Source organism: Oncorhynchus keta, chromosome 14 (assembly GCF_023373465.1).
Source record: "Oncorhynchus keta strain PuntledgeMale-10-30-2019 chromosome 14, Oket_V2, whole genome shotgun sequence".
In the NCBI taxonomy this organism is placed as follows: Eukaryota; Metazoa; Chordata; class Actinopteri; order Salmoniformes; family Salmonidae; genus Oncorhynchus; species Oncorhynchus keta.
The window spans coordinates 44,752,605-44,775,535 of record NC_068434.1 but is presented as its reverse complement, the minus strand read 5'-3'; the positions used below and the strand labels follow the sequence as shown (position 1 = coordinate 44,775,535).

Below are 22,931 nucleotides of genomic sequence, written 5' to 3'. Positions count from 1 at the left end.
CAGCCAGTAAGTCAATATTGGCTGTATTGTAAAAATGTATGAAAGTAAACATGTGCTTTTTTGTCTTAATTTAAGTTTAGGGTTTAGGCATAAGAGTAAACAGTACTGCGAGGAGCACGTTTTTACATACAGGCTTTTGGAATAGCCTTCCCTTGGAGATCAAGCGAATAAAAAGTAAAAATAGCTTAAAAAGTTTTTCATTCGGACAAGGTTGTCTAAGTAAGGGAAACCACTCCATTGCCCCTTGTGCCCCCTACTGCTGGTCAGTTGTATTTATTTGAAGGATCGGTGTGATGTGCGATCACTAGATTGTTTTAATGTGAAATGAGTATGGTTGATTTTTAAGGTTAGGGAGAAGTGCAGTGAATAGTTCTACTTTTTAGGATGACAATGTAATGAATGTATATATGGTTGTTTGTAATTTTGTCTTGTCTTTTAATCATTATGTGTTAGTTATTTTTACCTTCGAGGACCACTTTGGAGATAAGCGTTTTAATGAATACTTTCAAGTTATATCCTCTTGGTCCACATTGTGCATTTTGTTGTATATATCTGTTGCCCAAAATGAATTCAATATAAAAAAAGGTTAGCAATGTGGTTAAGTTTAAAATCAGATTTTATGAAGAAAAATTGTAGAAACAGGCAGCGTTTATGAATCTGTGGCTGTGGTAACCAACGTTAGTGACGACCCCACTTTAGGAACTGCTAGTGTCATTTAGAATTTGTTAGCCTAGGCTATTTACCCCCCTAAACAAAGACAGGTTCCACACTGAAACTATGCAAAAAACGTTAGTTTGATGAAGGCTGAGCGTATTTTCATCAGAATCATTAATTAAGCCTTGGCCTACTCACCAGACAGATGTCCTAGCCATAACTCATCCAGATGAAGTGTTCAATGTAGAATAGTTCATCCATTTAGAAAATTCCAAGGAAAGGCTGAATGAACTCAATAGAGCGTCTGTATATCCTGTATATATTCCTCTTTCTCAGTTGTGCACCTGGGCCTCCCGCTCTTTCTATTCTGGTTAGGGCCAGTTTGCGCTGTTCTGTGAAGGGAGTAGTACATTTACATTTAAGTCATTTAGCAGACGCTCTTATCCAGAGCGACTTACAAATTGGTGCATTCACCTTATGACATCCAGTGGAACAGCCACTTTACAATAGTGCATCTAAATCTTTTAGGGGGGGGTGAGAAGGATTACTTATCCTATCCTAGGTATTCCTTAAAGAGGTGGGGTTTCAGGTGTCTCCGGAAGGTGGTGATTGACTCCGCTGTCCTGGCGTCGTGAGGGAGTTTGTTCCACCATTGGGGGGCCAGAGCAGCGAACAGTTTTGACTGGGCTGATCTCGTACACAGCGTTGTACGAGATCTTCAGTTTCTTGGCAATTTCTCACATGGAATAGCCTTCATTTCTCAGAACAAGAATAGACTGATGAGATTCAGAAGAAAGTTATTTGTTTCTGGCCATTTTGAGCCTGTAATCAAACCCACAAATGCTGATTCTCCAGATACTCAACTTGTCTAAAGAAGGACAGTTTTATTGCTTATTTAATCAAGACAACAGTTTTCAGCTGTGCTAGCATAATTGCAAAAGGGTTTTCTAATGATTAATTAGCCTTTTAAAAAGATAAACTTGGATTGGCTAACAACATACCATTGGAACACAGGAGTGATGGTTGCTGATAATGGGCCCCTGTACACCTATTCCATTTAAAAAAATATTACATTTCCAGCTACAATAGTAATTTACAACATTAACAATGTCTACACTGTATTTCTGATCAATTTGATGTTATTTTAATGGACAAAAAATGTGCTTTTCTTTCAAAAACAATGACATTTGTAAGTGACCCCACACTTTTGAACGGTTGTTTATGTCACTGCGAAGTGTAAGGGGAGACCTCGAAAATTAACAGTGGGTTAACTGCCTTGTTCAGGGGCAGAACGACAGATTTTTACCTTGTCAGCTGGGGGATTTGATCTTACAACCTTTCGGTTACAAGTCCAACGCTTTAAACACTAGGCTACCTGCCGCCCCCAAACAAAATGCAGTACAGTAATACAGTCCACACTCAAAAAGGATTAGACTACTGGAGCTAGTTTAATTTGTTTACCCAATAGCTACTACATATATTTGATTTTATGTCATGTGTAATGTGCGGTAGCCTATACAGTGTGTTCAGTCTCCTTGCCCTTTTCAACATTTTGTTACTGCCTTATTCTGAAATTGATTAAATTGTCCCGAAGCCACTTGTGCTTAGGGTCATTGTCCTTTTGGAAGGTGAACCTGCTCTGGAGCAGGTTTTCATCTAAGATCTCTCTGTGCTTTGTGCCATTCATCTTTCCCTTGATCCTGACTAGTCTCCCAGTCTCAGCCGCTGGGAGACCATGATTTTACCCTTATTTTACCAGGTAAGTTGACTGAGAACATATTCTCATTTACAGCAACAGGTCTCCCATCCAGGGACTGACCAGGGCTAACCCTGCTTAGCTTCAGAAGCAAGCCAGCAGTAGGATGCAGGGTGGTATGCTGCTGGCACACAGGGTGGTATGCTGCTGGCACGCAGGGTGGTATGCTGCTGGCACATGCTTCACCGTATAGATGGTGCCAGGTTTCCTCCAGATGTGATGCTTGGCATTCAGGACAAATAGTTCAATCTTAGTTTCATCAGACCAGAGAATCTTGTTTCTCAAGGTCATGGAGTTCTTTAGGTGCATTTTTAACTCCAAGCGGGCTGTCATGTGCCTTTTACTGAGGAGTGGCTTCCGTCTGACTACTACCATAAAGGCCTGCTTCGTGGAGTCCTGCAGAGATGGTTGTCCTTCTGGAAGGTTCTCCCATCTCTACAGAGGAACTCTAAAGCTCTGTCAGAGTGACTCGGGTTCTTGGTCACCTCCCAGACCAAGGTGCTTATCCTTTCAATGCTGCAGAAATGTTTTGGTACCTTCCCAAGATCTGCGCCTCGACACAATCCTGTCTCAGCTCTACGGACAATTCCTTCGACCTCATGGTTGGGTTTTGCTCTGACATGCACTGTCAGCTGTGGGACCTTTTTATATAGACGTGTGCCTTTCCAAATCATGTCCAACCAATTTGAATTTACCACATGTGGACTCCAAGTTGTAGAAACATCTCAAGGATGATCAATGGAAACAGGATTCACCTGAGCTCAATTTCGAGTCTCATAGCAAAGGGTCTGAATACTTATGTAAGTCTTTTTTATATATTTTTATATACATTTGGAACTTTTTTTTGTCATTTTGGAGTCTATAAGTAACAAAATGTGGAAAAGGGGAAGGGGCCTGAATTGTTTCCGAATGCACTGTATATTATAGGCTACCAGCACAATCATTTGGGCTCGGGCTCATAAAATGTATTTTTTTTTCTTGAGATGGAACATTTAGTAAAATACCATTTAAAATATGAAATGCTAGTATGTGTGAGAGAGAGAGGATGACCATTGGAGTATAGCTGGTCGATAGGATTTAAGTCTGGGCTGGATCAAAAAACATCTCCCTGGCTCTAATCTAAAAGGGTCACTCACACCTCTCTCTGACGCCACAGAGAGTGCAAACATTGCCAGGGTCGATTCAGGATGACCCTCATCCTGAAAGCAAAATCTGTTACTGCTTTGTCGAGACATTGATCAACTTGACTCAAAATGTCGACAAACTAAGTGTGCTAAGGTATTGATGGTGGGTGGTGTCATAGGTTTGACATTATGGTTGTATCCTAACAGCTGGAGCAGGAGCTTTGTGTATAAGTCTCAGGACTTACTAAGACTACAGATATTTGTTTACAACTGTTGGTCGATAAATATTTCATTTGATATTCTATTTTCTTGTCTTTTATGTGAGCCAGACAATGAGCGCTGAATTACAAGCACTGAAATTATTATACCGTGGCAGATAGCCAAGTGGGAGGTAAAGCATATTATTGAACTTTTCAAAGGATTCAGAATTAACTTCTCCTTTGTAAGTCTTGTGTTGTATGGTTGTAAATTCCTTATTCAGATTCTGGGGCTTGAGTTTTCTTTTGTTTTGATGTGACAAACATACTGTAGGCAAGTGGGAGTTCTTTTGTCCAGCAATTGGATATGACAGCCTTCGCTGGCTGTGTTGCATCTCCAAATTACCACCTAACCGCTATTTCACACACAGTCACAGCTGAAATGCTAGAGTTTGATGAATTTTGTAGACGTCACCTCAATCGAATCGTACGGTGACAGAGTACTAGGCCATACTGTTGATTTACTGTTTAATGGATTTCATTTTTTTGTGGTGAGCAAGCAAATACACCTATCAGCCATACCCAAAGATGTTAAGACTTTTGGTATAACGGTTTTGAAATTAGTTACCGGGACCACCGTTTTTCATTTTGCAGAGGCATATTCTGCAATTATTATAATTTTTTTTAATTTTTTTTTTATATATAATTGATGACCTAGCTGAAATATATATCGTTCTACTAAAGTAATCAGACCTATTCTTAATAAACTGCTTAAGCTCCTATTCGGCTTGAATTATACATTTAACAACATCTCCAACTACCATACAAATATTTTTAGACAGTTGAAGAACGCGCACAAATTTTCTTCTTTCGTAGTTTAGTCATATTTTTCTTACCTTAGTCATGTTTACTTTGCAGGTTGACTAGTATCTATTGAGTTGCAATAACTCCTAAATTGAATGCCCAACTTGAAGTATCTACAAAACAAGTTTTGCAACCACATAATCCAAAACAAAGTATTTTTTCCCAAAAAAATAGCCGCCTGTTCGCGATTTCACAAATGATTATTTTTGATCCACATGATTCGATCCACTGCGATTGAACCGAATTCCAACTACTACAATGGCTAAGTTTGGGAAACCCTTATTTAGCAGATGCTTTTATCCACAGCGACCTAGTCAGTGCAATCCATAAATAAATAAATGGAGATTAAAAAAACAGAAACTGTTTTGTGTAAATTGACTGTCGTGTGTGTCAGATCGGGATAACAGCTTCTGCTTTGCCAGTAATTTAATGTAAATATCTGATAACACGGTGGCTTCAGGTAACTACTCCGTTTCCTTTTAATATGCAATTATTCCACTCACTAACTGTTCCTTGCCACTTACATTTCAATGATTTGTTTAATTTTGCAGCCTCCTCTTGTCCTATCTTATGATAATGATGTTGGATGACTAGTTTATAGTTTATTTTCTGTCACTGAATGTAAATCAGTGTTCTGGTTTGAAGAGGCTAGAGAGGTGTTGGTCTGAGTGGGGTACCACTCCCCCTTCATTCTCTTTTAAAAGTGAGCATTTAGCTCACCATAAACTATTCAACAAAAGATTAATCGAAATCCATTTGTATTCTTCACATGCTTCATAAACAACAGGTGTGCTGTAGACCAACAGTGAAATACTTATTCAGTCCATCCGTCACTATTTCTTTCACTGTAAAAAAATAAAAGGGGGGGGGGTGTTTATCAATGGGTTTGTGTTAGTCTCTAAGCCATTGAAGGAAATGTAGCTTTTATTCCTTATCAGCAGAGGATATCTTATTGGCCATTTGGTCCTCCTGTTTTTGGTCATAGGATTATCGCCTACTTAGTCAAGTTTAAAAGGACTTTTGCAAGTCTTTTAATAAGTAAAGTACACTTTAAAGTACATTTTGGAATCTTAGCTTTTAGGTTATTAATAAGTAAAGTACACTTTAAAGTACATTTTGGAATCTTAGCTTTTAGGTTATTATATCCTCTACCTAGCATGCATAACTTGCGTGGTCAGTTTCATGGAAGAGTGCCATGGTCATTTGTATTTTGTTTGACCTGGTAAATTGGCATGCCAATCTTCCAGACATATGTGTGGAACTACAAGGATTGTATAGCATTACAATGAAACTAAAGTGAATGAGTTACTGCTTTGCTGATTCAATGTGGCCAAACAGCTAAAGAGAGAATCAGTTCTTAATAAGTTACTCAATTGCGGCATTTATACTGTTGCTTTTGTTTGTTTGAGATCTCAAGAAGGAGATAGAAGTTAATAAAAAATAAATAAATAAAAAATACAGGCTGAGTTCAATCAAATCAACCCAAATTCCACCACAGAACCAGAAATGTACAAAACCGCAAGTTTCTTGGAATGACACTGATATACCTCATAGATGGATGACACTGTTAAAGTATTAATGGAGGGGGAAAAATCCCCTGCCTGACCCTAGCCCCATGAAGCATTGCAACTAGCTACATACAGTAAGAATGTGTCTTTCCTTGCTCCTCGGGGACACTCTTTGGCTTCCCTGACACGTCCATGTTTTTATCTCCTCTGGAATGGAGGTGGGGTGACACCCATTGGTAAGTAATCACGAACGAGGTGTCGAGCAGAACGGAATTCGAACTGACACAAGCCTCACTTGTGATAAGAGATCTTTAATATGATGCCGGACGCCTACTTCAATCGGTTGCCATGACAGCCAAGCCTGACACTAATATCAAGGAGATTAAGGGTAGGGGTGTCCAATAGTGCGTGTTACACAGCAAGGTTATTAAAGTATTAAAATGTTATTAAACGCATGACTGGAAATAGGAAAGTATCCGAGACAAGTTTGTCTGTTGGCTTAAGATGTAGTCCTCCAAAAGTGTCTAAATGTCATTTGTATAATTGTTTGGCTCTACTTTTCATGCACCTTGTTCAGACTGTTCTGTGAGGTGGCATCAGAACAGTTTTTCTTTAGTCTATTGTCTGTTTTTAAGATTTGCAGTTTGAGGCTTCTTTCAATGTGGTTGTTTTCTCTTAGCCATTGATGCAAGCAATAATTTCAATGTTAATATGGAAACAGCAATGCATGTTTAGACTTGAGGGTAGAAATGTTGTACCAAAGGAGTAGCTGTACATTACTATGGCAAACGACAGCATATGTACAACCAGCTATTGACAGACATTTTGTCAAGAGTGTGAAAAAGCTACTCATTCTACAAAATAAAGCATATTGGCTGACTTTTACTCCGGCCGGCTCGATCACAAATCGAACAATGAGCCAGATATTTCACCAGATGTATACATTTTCCGGTTGGCATTTCTACTCACCACAAAATATGGTGATGAGAGGAAGCCCAGTAGCCGGTAGTGGGAGAAGATGGAGAGAGATATATTTTGTCTGCTTATTTTTTCATCAATGAAGCATTTGATCTCTGCCTTGGCTCTCTTGACTTTATCCTTTGCCAATGTTTTTAATAAATTGCGTTGTGTAGGAGTGCAAGGGTGAATTGAGTTATTGCACATGTGCGCTTTAGAGTAGGCATTCCCTAACGAAAGTATGCTAATACACGCTAAAATGTGCCAATAGGATCGCTTGGCTCTGCCCACTAGGATTCATTTGCTCCCATTAGAAACGACAGGCTGTGGTCTATCTTTGTCTCGACTATCCATCCACTCAAAAGTTTGACGCTGAGTTTGAAGCTCCACTGCCCTCTTTATCTCAAGTTATTTTCCCGTTCTCGTTTCGTTCCATTGGTATGGCCAACCCACTGTTCTCACCCTTTCAAAGAAAGACTCAAATAATGAATCTATGAAATGCCTTTTTGCTAGGCATTGGGTGTTCAATGGGGAAACATCAAAGTAACTGAAATTCTGTATCCTCAGCTTTCTGAAGGAAGTGTAGTTTTGACAGCAATAGTCCTTTCAGATCTGTTATTTAGTTAGATAATTGGTTAATTAGCTAATATTTGTTAGTCAGTTAGGAAGCTATTTCGTGAGATAACGTTAGTTGGTAAGCTAGTTAGCTAGCATATAACGTGTGAGATGGCTAGCTTGCTAGGGAATGGGGCTTGAGGTTGAACTGGAACCAGCCAGCTATATATACCCACAGATGTGTGCCCTCAATAATTCAACCTATATGAACTGTTGGAACCTATGAATAAATAAAACGTAGGATGACATGCAGACAACCGGGACGGCTTGAACGTCCAACATGTAACAAACTCTGGTGAATGTGTCCTCGGGTGTTTAATAGATTGTAGTGCTTGACTTGGTCTGAAATAGGTGCCGGTACGGTTTATATTTAGGTGCAGGAGTAAAAGGCGCTTAAGCAGCAGGAGATTTTAGGTGCCGGCACGCCGCTCAGATGAGCTCCTGCCAAAGTCGAGCACTGATAGATTATATCTTTGCACTGAGCTGAGCTATCAAACGGTGGCTGGGCCTTGTCTTCCCCATCGGCTTTCACCACGTTAGAGAAAATGTGTGTCTCTGTCCTATCATTTTCAATCACTGCCCTCTCATTCCCTGCTTTCTAATATGTATTATTTGCAGAATTTTCTTATCTAGATCTTCTTTCACCCTCTCTTTCTTGTTCACTGTCTTTTCCCTCTCTCACTTCATGTCTCCCGGTCTCTCTCCCCTCCAAGATAGTAACCATGGTTACCACCTAACATACAGTAATAACATGATGTTACCACTGAAACATGACTGTCAAATAAAGCACTACCAGTGGCCTAGTTTAGCAAGAATTTTCCACCCTACATTTTTTTTTAAACACGTACTTCAGCAGATGGCGAGGTACAATCATTGTGCCTCATGAAAAGGCATACAGTTAAAGTACCATCAAATCCCAAATAAATGGTTTTGCCCAACTCCTTCCCAATCCAATATCAATCTACACATACACTCTACAGATTACTACACATGGATAATCAATGAAGTCACTTTACCTCTCTCCATCCCATCTGCTCTCTCCAGCCAAACTTAAATCCCTGTCACTAGAATGGAATCGACTTTGCTGTCTCTCCAAATCAATGTCTGAAATACAAGCTTGGCCTTCGCTACTCACACCCAGCTTTGTGGTCATCTAGCTCACTTGGTATAGCATGGCGCTTGCAATGCCAGGGTAGTGGGTTCGATTCCTGGGACTACCACACGTAAAATGTATGCACCAATGACTGTAAGTCGCTTTGGATCAAAGTGTCTGCTAAATGGCGTTTTATTATTATAGCCCCCATTTTAGACCGCTGAAGGCTTATTAGTAATGTATTATTTCATTATTATCCCTTTCATACACAGCACTGGAAAGTCGATAGAGGTGTGTTTTAGAATGTTAGGAGCACTCAACTTTTGTGAGGCATTTTGCTTTCTCGGACCGTGTTATTAGCATTTGAACCATAGATAATATTATCCAATCTAATGGCCTAGTACATGTGTAGTGTGTAGACTGGAGCAGGTCTTGGATCTTAGAGAGATGTTCTCTTCATTCCCTTCGTTAATTCGAAGAGGGAGGAAATACTGCAATTTCACAATAGGCCTATGTGTTTTTATGCCTGCCAAGTATTGGGTTCTTGGAAACCAAAGTAGGTGAGTGTTAGATGAGTGAAACCGACAGACAGACTGACACCGACAGCCAGACAGAGAAGAAGAAAAAGCAGGTAGAAAGACCAACGGGGAGGGCGAGGGGGAAAGAGAAAAGTGGAATATGTGGCTAGAAATGGTATGAGCGAGAAAGTAAATAGGTGAGGGCGAACATAGACGCGACACACCATAGACGCGACACACAAGGGGAGCAATGTGTGTTGTAGTGGAAGTTGAGGCCCAACGTGATGTTAAATATGTTCTTTGAACCTTTGCTCCAGGGTTGTCTGTTGGACACACCTACTTATTCAAGTTTTTTTATTTATTTTTTTTATACTATTTTCTACCTTGTAGAATAATAGTGAAGACTTAAACTATGAAATAACACATATGGAAACATGTACAGTAGTAACCAAATATGTTTTATTTTTGAGTTTCTTCAAAGTAGCCACCCTTTTCCTTGATGACAGATTTGCACACTCTTGGTATTCCCTCAACCAGCTTCATGACATAGTCACCTAGAATGCATTTCAATTAACAGGTGTTCCTGTTAATTTGTGGAATTTCTTTCCTCCTTAATGCGTTTGAGTTAATCAGCTGTGTTGTGACAATGTAGAGGCGGTATACAGAAGATGGCTCTGTTTGGTAAAAGACCAGGTCCCTATTATGGCAAGAACAGCTCAAATAAGCAAAGAAAAACAACAGCATTACTTTTTTCACGAAAGTCAGTCAATCTGGAAAATATCAATAACTTTGAAAGTTTCTTCAAGTGCCGTTGCAAAAACCATCAAGTGCTGTGATGAAACTGTCTCTCATGAGGACCGCCACAGGAAAGGAAGACCCAGTTACCGCTGCTGAAAAGTACATTCGAGTTAACTGCGCCTCAGATTGCAGCACAAATAAATGCTTCACAGAGTTCAAGTAACAGACACATCTCAACATCAACTGTTCAGAGGAGACTGTGTGAATCAGGCCTTCATGGTCAAATTGCTGCAAAGAAAGCACTACTAAAGGACACCAATAATAAGAAGAGACAAGCTTGTGCCAAGAAACACAAGCAATGGACATTAGACTGTTGGAAAATCTGTCCTTTTGGTCTGATGAGTCCAAATTTGAGATTTTTGGTTCCAACTGTCGTCTTTGTGAGACGCAGAATAGGTGATCTCCGTATGTGTGGTTTGTTTTTCAACATGACATTGACCCAAAACCAACCTCCAGGCTGTGTAAGGGCTATTTGACCAAGAAGGAGAGTGATGGAGTGCTGCATCAGATGACATGGCCTCCACAATCACCCGACCTCAACCCAATTGAGATGGTTTGGCATCAGTTGGACGCGGAGTGAAGGAAAAGCAGCCAGCAAGGGCTCCGCATAGGTGGGAAGTCCTTCAAGACTTAGAAAAGTATTCCTCTTTTCTTTTTTTACTTACCTTTATTTAACTAGGCAAGTCAGTTCAGAACAAATTCTTATTTTCAACGTTGGCCTTGGAACAGTGGGTTAACTGCCTTGTTCAGGGGAAGAACGACAGATATTTACCTTGTCAGCTCGGGGATTCGATCTTGCAACTTTTCGGTTACTAGTCTAACTCTCTAACCACTAGGCTACCTGCCACCACATGAAGCTGGTTGAGAGAATGTCTAGAGTGTGCAAAGCTGTCATCAAGGCAAAGGGTGTCTGTCTACTTTGAAAAATCTCAAATATAAAATATTTATGGTTACTAATGATGGTTACTACATGATTCCTTGTGTGTATTTCATAGTTTTGATGTCTTCACTATTATTCAACAATGTAGAAAATAGTTTTAAAAAATACAGGAAAACCCTTTTTAATGAGTAGGTCCAAACTTTTGACTGATACGGTATGTCCCCGGGGATGTCACTTCTCTCCATGTAGACATTCACGTGTTTGCACACATACAGTGCACTTGGAAAGTATTCAGACCCCTTGACTTTTTCTACATTTTGGTACATTACAGCCTTATTCTAAAATTGATTAAATTCTTTCGTTTTTTCTCATCAATCTACACACAATACCCCAAAATGACAAAGAATTTTTTTTTAAAATGTATTGTTTAAAAAATAATAATAATAATAATGAACCTAAATATAGCATTTACATAAGTATTCAGACCCTTTACTCAGTACTTTGTTGAAGCACCTTTGGCAGTGATTACAGCCTCGAGTATTCTTGGGTATGATGCTATAAGCTTGGCACACCTGTATTTGAGTTTCACACAATTTTCTGCAGATCCTCTCAAGTTCTGTCAGGTTGGATGGGGAGCATCGCTGCACAGATATTTTCTGGTCTCTCCTGAGATGTTCGCTCGGATTCAAGATCGGGTTTTTGGCTGGGCCACTCAAGGACATTCAGAGAGTTGTCCTGAAACCGCTCTTCATTGTCTTGGCTGTGTATTGGATCATTGTCCTGTTGGGCGGGGAACCTTCGCCCCAGTCCGAGGCCCTGAGCACTCTGGGCCTCGATCCTGACTAGTCTCCTGGTCCCTGTAGCTGAAAAACATCCCCACCGCAGGATGCTGCCAGCACCATGCTTCACCGTAGGGATGGTGCCCGGTTTCCTCCAGGTGTGACGCTTGGGATTCAGGCCAAAGAGTTCAATCGTGCTTTCATTAAATCAGATACTTTTTTTTCTCATGGTCAGTCCTTTAGGTGCCTTTTGGCAAACTCAAAGCTGACTGTCATGTGTCTTCTTACTGAAGAGTGGCTTCCGTCTGGCCATCTCCATGCAGGCCTGATTGGTGGAGTGCTGCACAGATGGTTGTCCTTCTGGAAGGTTCTCCCATCTCCACAGAGGAACTCTGGAGCTCTGTCACAGTGACCATCAGGTTCTTGGTCACCTCCCTGACCAAGGCCCTTCTCCCCTGATTGCTCTGTTTGGCAGGGTGGCCAGCTCTAGGAAGAGTCTTGGTGATTCCAAGGCCACTGTTTTCTTCATTGCTGCAGATATTTTTTGGTACCCTTCCCCAGTTCTGTGCCTCGACGCAATCCTGTCTCGGAGCTCGGCGGATAATTCCCTCGACCTCATGGCTTGGTTTTTGCTCTGGCATGCACTGTCAACTGTGGGACCTTATATAGACAGGTGTGTGCCTTTCCAAATCATATCCAATGAATTGAATTTACCACGGGTGGACTCCAATCAAATTGTATACACATCTCAAGGATGATCAATGGAAACTGGATATACCTGAGCTCAATTTCTAAATACTTATGTAAATAAAGTATTTCAGTTTAATTTTTGATACATTTTCAAACATTTTTAAACCTGTTTTTGCTTCGTCATCACCGGTATTGTGTGTAGATTGAGATTTGTATTTGTTAAATCAATGTTTGAATAAAGCTTTAATGTAACAAAATGTGGAAAAAGTCAAGGTGTCTGAATACTTTCCGAATGCTCTTGTACATGTTTTGCACACACATGGTGCCAATATCGTTTCTGTGACATAAAGCCACACATCGGGGTTTGCGTTAGGAAAATGTGACACTGGATATTTGATCAGAAACATTTGAATTTACCGGACATTGGAGAAATCTGCCGGACCCATATGCATTGGGGTGCGTCAGCTGATTAGATCATCCACCCAAGGTGCTCAGAATGACAGAAATCACATTTAGATTATGGTAATTGTTAATCCTGATGTGAAGACAGCTTATCGGTCGAAACGTTGGATATTAGGTTATTAAATTATTCTGAGCTCCTAGAGTGCGCTGCTCTCCTTTTCATTTTTCAAGTGTTCTACTCCGCTAGCCAGCACCTTGCCAAAATAGGTGTGTGTTTTTCGCCTCAGAATTATCATTAACAGAACATCCAAGTCGAAGACGCAACCATGTGTGTTCCTTCTTACCAAATTCTGAGGACCATAATGGAAAAAAAGTCCCAGATTTTACGCATGTGGATTGTATGGCTTTTTCAAGTTTTGTGTGGTGCTTGTTTTTCTTAAATGTTTGAATTAATAAATGAAACTATGTGCACTTTGAATAGCTGTCCATTTACTTTTCCTCAGCCAACAAGACGAGTAACAAACAGCAACATCACTAGCCTATGTCAATCTACTATCATAATCTACTATCCTATACTATCTATTAGTCAGCTTGTCAAGAAATAAATAGCCCAAACAGACTCAGGGACAAATCAAAAGTTATTGATCATATACACATGGTTAGCAGATGTTAATGTGAGCGTAGCAAAATGCTTTTGTTTCCAATTCCGACAGTACAGTAATATCTAACAAGTAATCTAACAATTTCTCAACAACTACCTAATACACACAAATCTAAAGGGGTGAATTAGAATATGTACATGTAAATATATGGATGAGTGATGGCTGAGCAGCATAGGCAAGGTTCAATAGATGGTGTAGAATACAGTATACACATATGATATGAGTTATGTAGGATATTTAAGCATGATTAAAGTGGCATTATTTAAAGTGACTAGTGATCCATTTATTAAAGTGGCCAGTGATTGGTCTCAATGTAAGGCAGCAGCCTCTCTGAGTTAGTGATTACTGTTTAGCAGTCTGATGGCCTTGAGATAGAAGCTGTACTTCAGTCTCTCGGTCCCAGCTTTGATGCACCTGTACTGACCTCGCCTTCTGGATGGTAGCGTTGGGAACAGGCAGTGGCTCGGTGGTTGTTGTCCTTGATGATCTTTTTGGCCTTCCTGTGACATCGAGGACTGTAGGTGTCATGGAGGGCAGGTAGTTTGCCCCCGGTGATGCTTTGTGTAGACCCCACCACCCTCTGGGGAGCCTTGCGGTTAAGGGCGGTGCAGTTGCCGTACCAGGCTGTGATACAGCCCTTACTCTCGATTATGCATCTGTAAAAGTTTGTGGACCATTTGTCATGAGAATTTTGTTCTCGTGTTCATTAACCAATTCAATTGTAATTACTCAGTCTGCTATATCAGGATTTGGGAGATACTGATATAAATATAGACAGACAGAGGCCCAGTCTACAATAGTTAAATGTTTATTCGCGGGAACGTTCTGCTTATCATTTCCTGTACATTGGTCTATATACCTCACATTTGGTCATAAATGTCCCTCTTCTCAGATACAATGGCAATATAGTTCACTTCTCACATTGTCTGCCACCTGTTAAACAATCTACTACAAGCCCAAGGTCTCTCCCCTCCCTGGGTAGGGACAAAATGTCCTGTAAGGAACACAGTATTCCAGCCGGTCTGACGATAGCTCCATTCGTTTCTGGACTTTCTTGACTAAAACTACACACCTTATATTTAGTATTATGATTATAATAAGATTCATACATTCATATAGTAACAGAGAAGTATTCTGTTTAGTTATAATTCTAAGCTAAATGTATACATAATTTAGTCATTATTCATAAAAATCCCATAACACCATTTCAGTTTGTCTGTGATGTGTACGCCAAGGAGCTTAACATTTTCCACTTTCTCCACTGCTGTCCCGTAGATTTGGATAGGGGGGTGCTCCCTCTGCTGTTTCCTGAAGTCCACCATCATCTCCTTTGATTTGTTGTCGTTGAGTGAGAGGTTGTTTTCCACACTCAGAGTGCCCTCACCTCCTCCCTGTAGGCTTTCTCGTCGTTGTTGGTAATCAAGCCCACTACTGTTGTGTCGCCTGTAAACTTTATGATTGAGTTGGATGCGTGGGTGAACAGGGAGTACAGGGCTGAGCATGCACCCTTGTGGGGCCCCAGTGTTGAGGGTCAGTGAAGTGGAGATGTTTCCTGCCTTCACCACCTGGGGGCGGCCCGTAAGGGAAGTCCAGGACCCAATTGCACAGGGCGGGGTTGAGACACAGGGCCTCCAGTTTGATGATGAGCTCGGAGGGTACTATGGTGTTGAATGCTGAGCTGTAGTCAATTAACAGCGTTCTTATATAGGTGTTCCTCTTGTCCAGATGGGATAGGGCAGTGTGATGGCGATTGCGATATTTACATCAATGAATAAAACCTTTATTTAATTGGGCAAGTCCGTTAAGAACAAATTCTTATTTACAATGATGGCCAAGCAAAAGGCCTCCATCGGGGACGGGTGCTGGGATTACATTTATAGGACAAAACACCTAAGACAACAGCACAGCATTGTAGCAGCACAGGGTACAAACATTATTTTATTGAAGCAATTGACATTTTAGTAGACGCTCTGATTCGTATCAACTTAGTAGTGAGTGCATACATTTTCATATTTGTCCCCCGTGGGAATCAAACCCACAACCCTGGTGTTGCAAGTGCCATGCTCTACCAGCTGAGCCACGCGGTAACACACACAATTCTCAAAGGGACCATTGATCCAGAAGAAACGGTCTCTTATTGTGTCCCAGTGTGGAGATGTTCTGTGTGTTAACTCTGTTGTTGTTGTATTCCAGTGTATCTTAAATGGTTGTTGTTCATATTCTTGTTTTTGTTGTTGTTTTGAAGTTTGTTGCGAATGTGTGTTGTTGCAGTTTGTCTTTTAATGTGAGTTTTTGTGTTCTAGTGTGGTCCAGGAGAAGTTCTGTGGCATCATCAACATCTGTGTGGAGGCGCTGCATGACGTGATGACAGAAGACTCCGACACAGGAACCCTCAAAGAGTACGTCTGGCCTGAACGCAACCACAACACGACCACCGCACAACCACATTCTGACCATCGCTTGCCCATAGCATGACTACAACGACAGTCAGTGAAACTGATGACAGAAATGGAAGTACATGTGATGCAACATGGATTTAGTCTGATCATTTAAACTGTGTGAATGTGAGAAACAGAAAGCAAGAACCACGGTGTCTGAGGGCACCTTCATGAAATAAGAATCGGCGGTAGGAATCTGAAAGACATCAAACCCAGAAGCCTAAAGAGAAAGTTTGATCAAGTAATGTAATCCCATAAGGAGTAGGTGTGCTGGTTCAACATAACATCTCTCTGTGGCTGTGCCAATCTGGGGATTTAATGGTGCGTGAAATGGCATAGGGAACAATGGTGCACGGCGTAATAGTGTTTACCCCCAGGATAGCAGCCCTAGTGCTACCGATCCCCGCCCAGACAGCAAACTGGCATGCGGAGTTCACACTTCAACTCCTCAAGTTATTTTGGCTGTTGTTGAAAGTTGTTAGGAATCAGCTCTGCGCATCCTAGCAAATGGAAGTTTCTTGCTTGTATTGTTTGAAAATGCAATCAACGGACACACTGGTGGAAATAAAAAAGTTGACGCAAATAGTGAGGGATTACTGGGTAATTTGTCACCACCATGCTTGTTTATTTGTATGCCTGAGTGCGTATCCACGTGTGGGTCATTCTCACAAAACTGACATTTGACCCAAAAAATTGTGTCATCTTTTACGACATTTCCTCTTGGATCACTGAGATTAGATCTGTACTTATCTGTTTCATAATTATTATTATGTTTTTCGATCAGATATTATGCATTTTACCACAATTTCCACAAAGTTCTCATTACCGTAACGGTCCAAAAAAGTAATCAATTTCAAATATATGTTTTATGTTGCGCCACTAATTAAAGCCTGAGTTAAACAACATTTCAAACATTCATGCATTTTAGGTTTTTCTAATTTAACATTTTATATTAAAAAAATACCAGAGAATTTAATCCGGATGTATTTCGGTAATGAAAATTTGGGGTGAAAATTTTAAGGATTCGGGATAAAATGTATTTAAAATAAGACACTTTGCCAAAAACGAAACATCTTAGTCCTCAGAATGATAGTTGATATTTGCAGATGCATCATGGTTTTGTAGCTCAATTTGCTATAGACATGTTTGAAACTGGTTTCATGAGAATCACCTGTATAAATATGTATGTGAATGAATGTGTGAATGTTTGTGTATGCAGCGATATATGGTGTGTATGATATACGAGAATGATGCCGCAGTGTCGTCAGTGCATCATAGGTTTTAGATGATGTCATGCCCTAAGGTTCTCTCCCCTCGAAGACTCTTCATCACAGTCACCAGGTCTATGATACATTCGCTACTGCGTTATCAATCACACGGCTGCATGATTCATGGGCCTATCGTTGGGCCATATGTGTAGGCGCATTGTACATGCGTCTGTCTGTGTGTGGCGCGCTTGCATGTATGTGTACGTGCGAAGGGTGCATGTATGTGTTGGTACATGTCTGTCTGTCCACGTGTAAACTATGTGTGTGTGTTTCTCTCTGCTAGCTGTATGTTGATGAGCCATTTCGAGGAACCCAAGCTGACTGACGATGAGGAGCCTCCCACAGAACAGGACAAGAGGAAGAAACTGGTGAGTCTACACACACACACAGACACAGAGGACAGTGTGTTCTGTTAAATCACAACCACAGCATTTTCTCCCCACTGCAGAGCGTGTTGTAATTTGGTTTTGTTTCAAACCATTGGCAACTTTCTGAGCCATGTTTCTCGCTTTACATGTCTCCGTCCTGCTGTGTGTCTGTGGACAATCATGGTTCCTCTGCAGGCTCCACAGGTGGTTCACAGTGGGTAAAATAATAACGCTATATATTAAAGTATGACTTTACTCTACAAACCGCCCGCTTACCCTCCTAAACCGGTTGGATAAGTTGGTGTGTTGGTGCACATCTGCGCACAGGGGTGTGTGTGTGTGTGTGTGTGTGTGTGTGTGTGTGTGTGTGTGTGTGTGTGTGTGTGTGTGTGTGTGTGTGTGTGTGTGTGTGTGTGTGTGTGTGTGTGTGTGTGTGTGTGTGTGTGTGTGTGTGTGTGTGTGCGCGCGCGCGCGCGCATGGTTTTGTTAGCATGTTTGTTTGTGTCGGCACTGTGGCGGTGTCCCACAGCACTTATCACCTCAGCCCAGACCCCTGATGTTTCCCCTGAGGGTAAGACAGCAGAGCACAAAGCGACAGCACTATAACACACACACAGCTGGCACTGCTTGTTCCAGCGCAGCTCCCTTGAAGAATGGTCGCTGTGTTCAGTCTGACTCTTTCTCTCTCCGTTTCTCTCTTTCCCCCCCTCTCGGACTTCTCTTTCTCACTCTCTCTCTCACACATTGTTGATCTGCTTGCTAGCCAGCAAGGGGAGAGCATAGTCGTTTTTTTAAGTGTGGAAGAGCGCTAAATGTTCTGCCTTAGATCCCCGGTCCAACACGGAGATATCTCACACCTGCACAGCCGCTGTGTGCACTCAAGCGCTGTTTCTAGCAGGTGGGTTTGCTTCAGTGGTTGTGTGATCTGGGACACAGCCCCCTACCACCAGTGTGATAGAATGGAACATGGCCCAGTCAGAGCACTCTTAGAGTCTAGAGTGTAGCAAAACACACACACACTCCTGCTCACATCTCTAGTGCTGCTCGTCGCAGGGCGGAAACCCTGTCCCTAGCCTCCATTAAAGAGACAGATTAACTGAGCCTATGCGCCGCCCTGCGTACCGTTCTCAGAAGGGCATTGAAATAAGCAGCAAAACCATGTCCACTTGTTTTTAACCTTCACTTTACCTTTCATGTTGCGGTTATCATATTTAGTCTCCTCGGGAGAAAACCGTCACAGGCATTTCAGCTATCCAGAAGCTTGTAAAGGTTGTTCTGTGGCGCTTACCATAGCATTAGACAAGGGTCTCAAGCCTCTTCAATGGGAGCTGTTTAAAAGCAGCAGACATACTTCAACAGGGGGACACGGGGACTAAACCTCTGAGGTAGAATGGACAAACTGCACTAAACTGTCTAGACTAACACCAGTCTAACACTAGACACTTACTCCTCAATCGCTATTTCGATTAAATATCTTAAACATTGACGTTTCCAGACCTCATCAGACTGCACAATCAACACATTAGCATGCCAGTGAGTGTCTCACCTGCACAATTGTGTGTGTGCATGCAAGCGTACCCTGTTTGTGTTCTCTGTGTGTCACCTGGCAAAATTGTATGCAACATACTCTGTGAGGTAGCATTTGGCCTGTGTGTGTACCTGTTTCGAAGTGGCATGTTTATGTGCTGCTAGAGTGTCCCATCAACAGTGACCTTTGGCTAAGTGACGTCTGGGGCTCCCTGTGACCACTCCATAAGCCACGGCGCCTGGCTGTACTGCAAGTGTAGCTTCACTTATTAAACACTCGAAGTGCGTGTGCTGGTGCCTGTGTGACGGCATATCCATATTTGTATCCCTTTTGTTCAGGTGCTGCACAAAATAGTGCAGAAAATGTATCATCTGTAACTCTCATGCTCCCAAAACTTGATATAGTGGTATTTTATGGAAATGGGTATGGTCTCGATCTCCATTCGGTAACGTTCAGATGTCTTGTATAATGGAGGCTTTAACAAGAGCATGTGGAGATGTGGTTTAGTTTGTCTGCAAGCAGGTAGGTGTTGTAGTGTCTGGAGGTGCTGCTGTTACGTTTCCTTTTCTCCTCCAACTCCTTCTCCTCCTCTCCTTCTCTTTCTCTTCTAGCTGTAGCCTTTCTCTGAACCGGCCTGAAGCTAAATTAATAAACACCATTTTGCACCATCCAACCACTGAACAAGCCCATAGGTGTGGAAAGTTAATTTTTTTGAAGCTGCTAACAACTCTGAACTCTATTATTGCCTGTAGAAGTGCCAACTCGTTAAATCAGTGGGCCTAGGATGGAAATGATCCTATCATGTGACGCAACACTGCCTGGCTTTGTCAATCATGAATGGATGTCAGTAGGAGACTTTTGTGTAAGTCAGGTTACATGCACAAATTTCATGCTGGGGTTCGGCACTTGAAGCGTAAGATATCAACATCTCTTCCAATGTAGCGTGTATTTGTGGAGTCTGGTTTGGTTTAGAAGGAGCAGACGTAAACAGCAGCAGTTGTAACAGTGTTTGTGTGTGTAGGGCTGGCACAAATACGTTTAACGGTGACATAACCATTTTTCGGGGGGGGGCAGGCATTCATGCAGTAATATGGACTCTTAAAGGGATAGTTCACACATTATATCGGTCCCATGACTTGATTGGGGTTTGTGCCACAAACGCTAAAAGATTAGCATGTGGACACATTGCCAGGGCAACTAAACCAAGGCATGGATTGATGTCACGCCTAAATCACATACTGCTTACAAGGGAAGGAAACCAATATGTCATTGTGTTATTTGGGTGAGCTATCCCTTTAACAACGTGATGAAACTTTGTTGCGCCTTGATGAAACTAGCGAATGAGTCTGCGGTTGCCAAGGCAACGCCCCGCACAATGCAGCAGCAAACATAGAAATAGAATGTATTAATTACATTTCTATGGCAGCACATGCAGTCAGGAGCAAATTTTTTTTTTTTTTGGGGGGGGATGTGTCTGGCCAATTACTGTCATCCAAAATTCCATGACCCTCACAACTGTGTGTGTTGCCCGAGGTTCAACTCTCACCGGTGTGTGTGTGGTGAAATATCCTCAACTCTCCTTTTCAGTCTCTTCTCATATTAATTATATATATTTCACCTCTCGCTGTAGAACCTCACTAATGTACAGACAACAGCCAGGAAGACGGAGTGAGCTCTATCATACCTCCCTCCCCCCATCACTCCATTCTGCTCTCAATCTACCTCTCGATTCATTTCTCTCCCTCTCCATTCCTCTATACGTCCTTGCCCCTACCTTCTTTTTGTCCTCCTTTCCCTCCCTCCTTACATCTTTTCAGCCATCACTCCCTCCTTCCCTCCATCCACCCCCCTCCACCACTACTGAAGTAACTACTTCTACTGTTAATAAACAACTAAAATATACTATCCCACTACTATTTATAATACAGTCACTACCTCACTACCTCTACTACACTAGTATTACATTTTAAACACTAGCCTCTATCAATTTTCTATCAACTTCTACACTTTTCCCACTGACATAAAAATACATTTGGACAGCTTTTTCTTGCGAAATCTACCTTTCTAGTTATTTTGTTTTATTCATGCCTGGAGGTCCCTCTGCTTGCAAATGATGGTTGTATCTTTTCAGATGAAAAGATTTCCCCCTGCTCTGCTGTCTGAATAAAAGATGAATAGAATAACAGAGGGATAAATCTGAAGTTGCGCTGTGTTGTTCCCTCAGACTTCTGCTGTTTCTCTTCCCTCTTTCACTGACAGACAAACCCGGGTGGAGCGCTTCCCTGGTGTGTCTTGCCATCAGTCTACTATGTGTGTGGGTGTGTGTACTAGCAGGGTGTGGTCGTTCAGTGTGTGTGTGTTGTGTGCATGTGTGTGGTTGTACTAGTGGGGTATGTGTGTGTGTGTGCGTGCGTGCGTGCGTGCGTGCGTGCGTGCATGCGTGCGGTCAAAGCAATTTGGATAATGCTTGCTCATTGTAGTGTAAGAAAACCAGGACTCAGAGCTAGGCCATTATCCAACTGAAATCCCCACTGTCTTACAAACACACACAGTCCTAGATACACACACTCTGTCTTTCACAAACGCCATACCCTCAGATACACAAACTCCAGACAGAGACACTGTACAGGACTTTGAGCAAGATCGAGAGCACATCGATGGTGGGTGGTGGACAGAGACGGAAACATAGCATATAAAGAACATAGACATAGGAAGACATAGGAACATCAATAGGGGTGGGGGCAGCACTTTGAGGCGAGAGCATCAGGGATAGGTGGAGGAGGCGAGAGAAGAGGGAAACAAAAAGAAGAGGATGAAGAATTGACTAAGAGCAGAGGCAGTGGCGTGATGGGCACAGTGTGGAACATGGAGTAGGAGGAGGGATGCTGAGTGACAGATGATGGAGTGTGCTGGAGTCAGAATGTGGAGTGACAATGTGGGATAGATGGTTTGGTTCAGAGGCTATTCTGTATTTTTTTATTTGATATTTACTGTTCAGGCGTGGCAGCCCCGTGCAGGACACAATTGTCTGCGTCTTTTGGGAGTTTAGGACAGGGTAACTGCTATAGATGTAGGATTCAAATAGAACTGGATTTAATTTGTGCACGTTATTGTACGTGAATCTGTCTTTGGAGTGATTTTGGCTGGCCCATCTGCATTTTGACCAGTGTGTCTGTAACTGTGTATGTGTGTAGCCTCCAAAGGAGATTTGGAGCTTGGTTGTCACAGTCCTTCCCGCTCCCCAGTGGCAAGCTCCCTAACTGGGTCACATTCCAACCTCCTCCTGGCTTCTCCAGACTTTTCATTTCTGTACAGTTATGTGTCTGTCAGGAAATGTCCCCCGGAGCATGTTGGAGGTAAAGACAGTCCTCTAAATCAGCTTCAAGTTTATATAATTAAAGATGTTATCAAGTATGAAGTGGAGGAGAAAGAGGGACACACACTAAATATCAACTTGAAACACTCTGAAACATAAACTATCAGTCTGTCGCCACAGCTAAAAGCATTTAGATTACATATAACCCGTGTTATGAAAAAAATACAACAGTAGAATAGTGATGAGGGAAAAATCGATAGTTGCATATCGGGATATTATTTTTGACGATGTGTCGTTTTGACGTTCGCAGTATTGTTTTTGCATTAGTTGGCTGTATATGCACCAACTCCAGTAATTTTCTTTCATACGCTTGTTCTCTGCATTCTTTCGAAGTGAGACCATATGTTTTGGCACTTTTATTTCCTTGACTGATCCAAACTCGTTCTCAGTTGTCCCTCTGCAAAAGACGGTGAGCGTATGGTGAGCAATGTGTTTGAAACATCAAATTGCAATAAA

The 22,931-nt window shown here is 41.8% G+C and overlaps 1 protein-coding gene across 1 annotated transcript in view; it reads left to right on the top strand.

Annotated features, from left to right (window-relative positions):
* ipo11 (importin 11) overlaps positions 1-22,931 on the top strand; it is a 234,524-nt gene that overhangs the window by 166,148 nt on the left and 45,445 nt on the right. The window contains exons 27-28 of the mRNA XM_035786216.2: positions 15,801-15,896; positions 17,487-17,571. Coding sequence (XP_035642109.1) covers positions 15,801-15,896; positions 17,487-17,571 — 181 coding nt within the window. The remainder of the gene's footprint in view (positions 1-15,800; positions 15,897-17,486; positions 17,572-22,931) is intronic.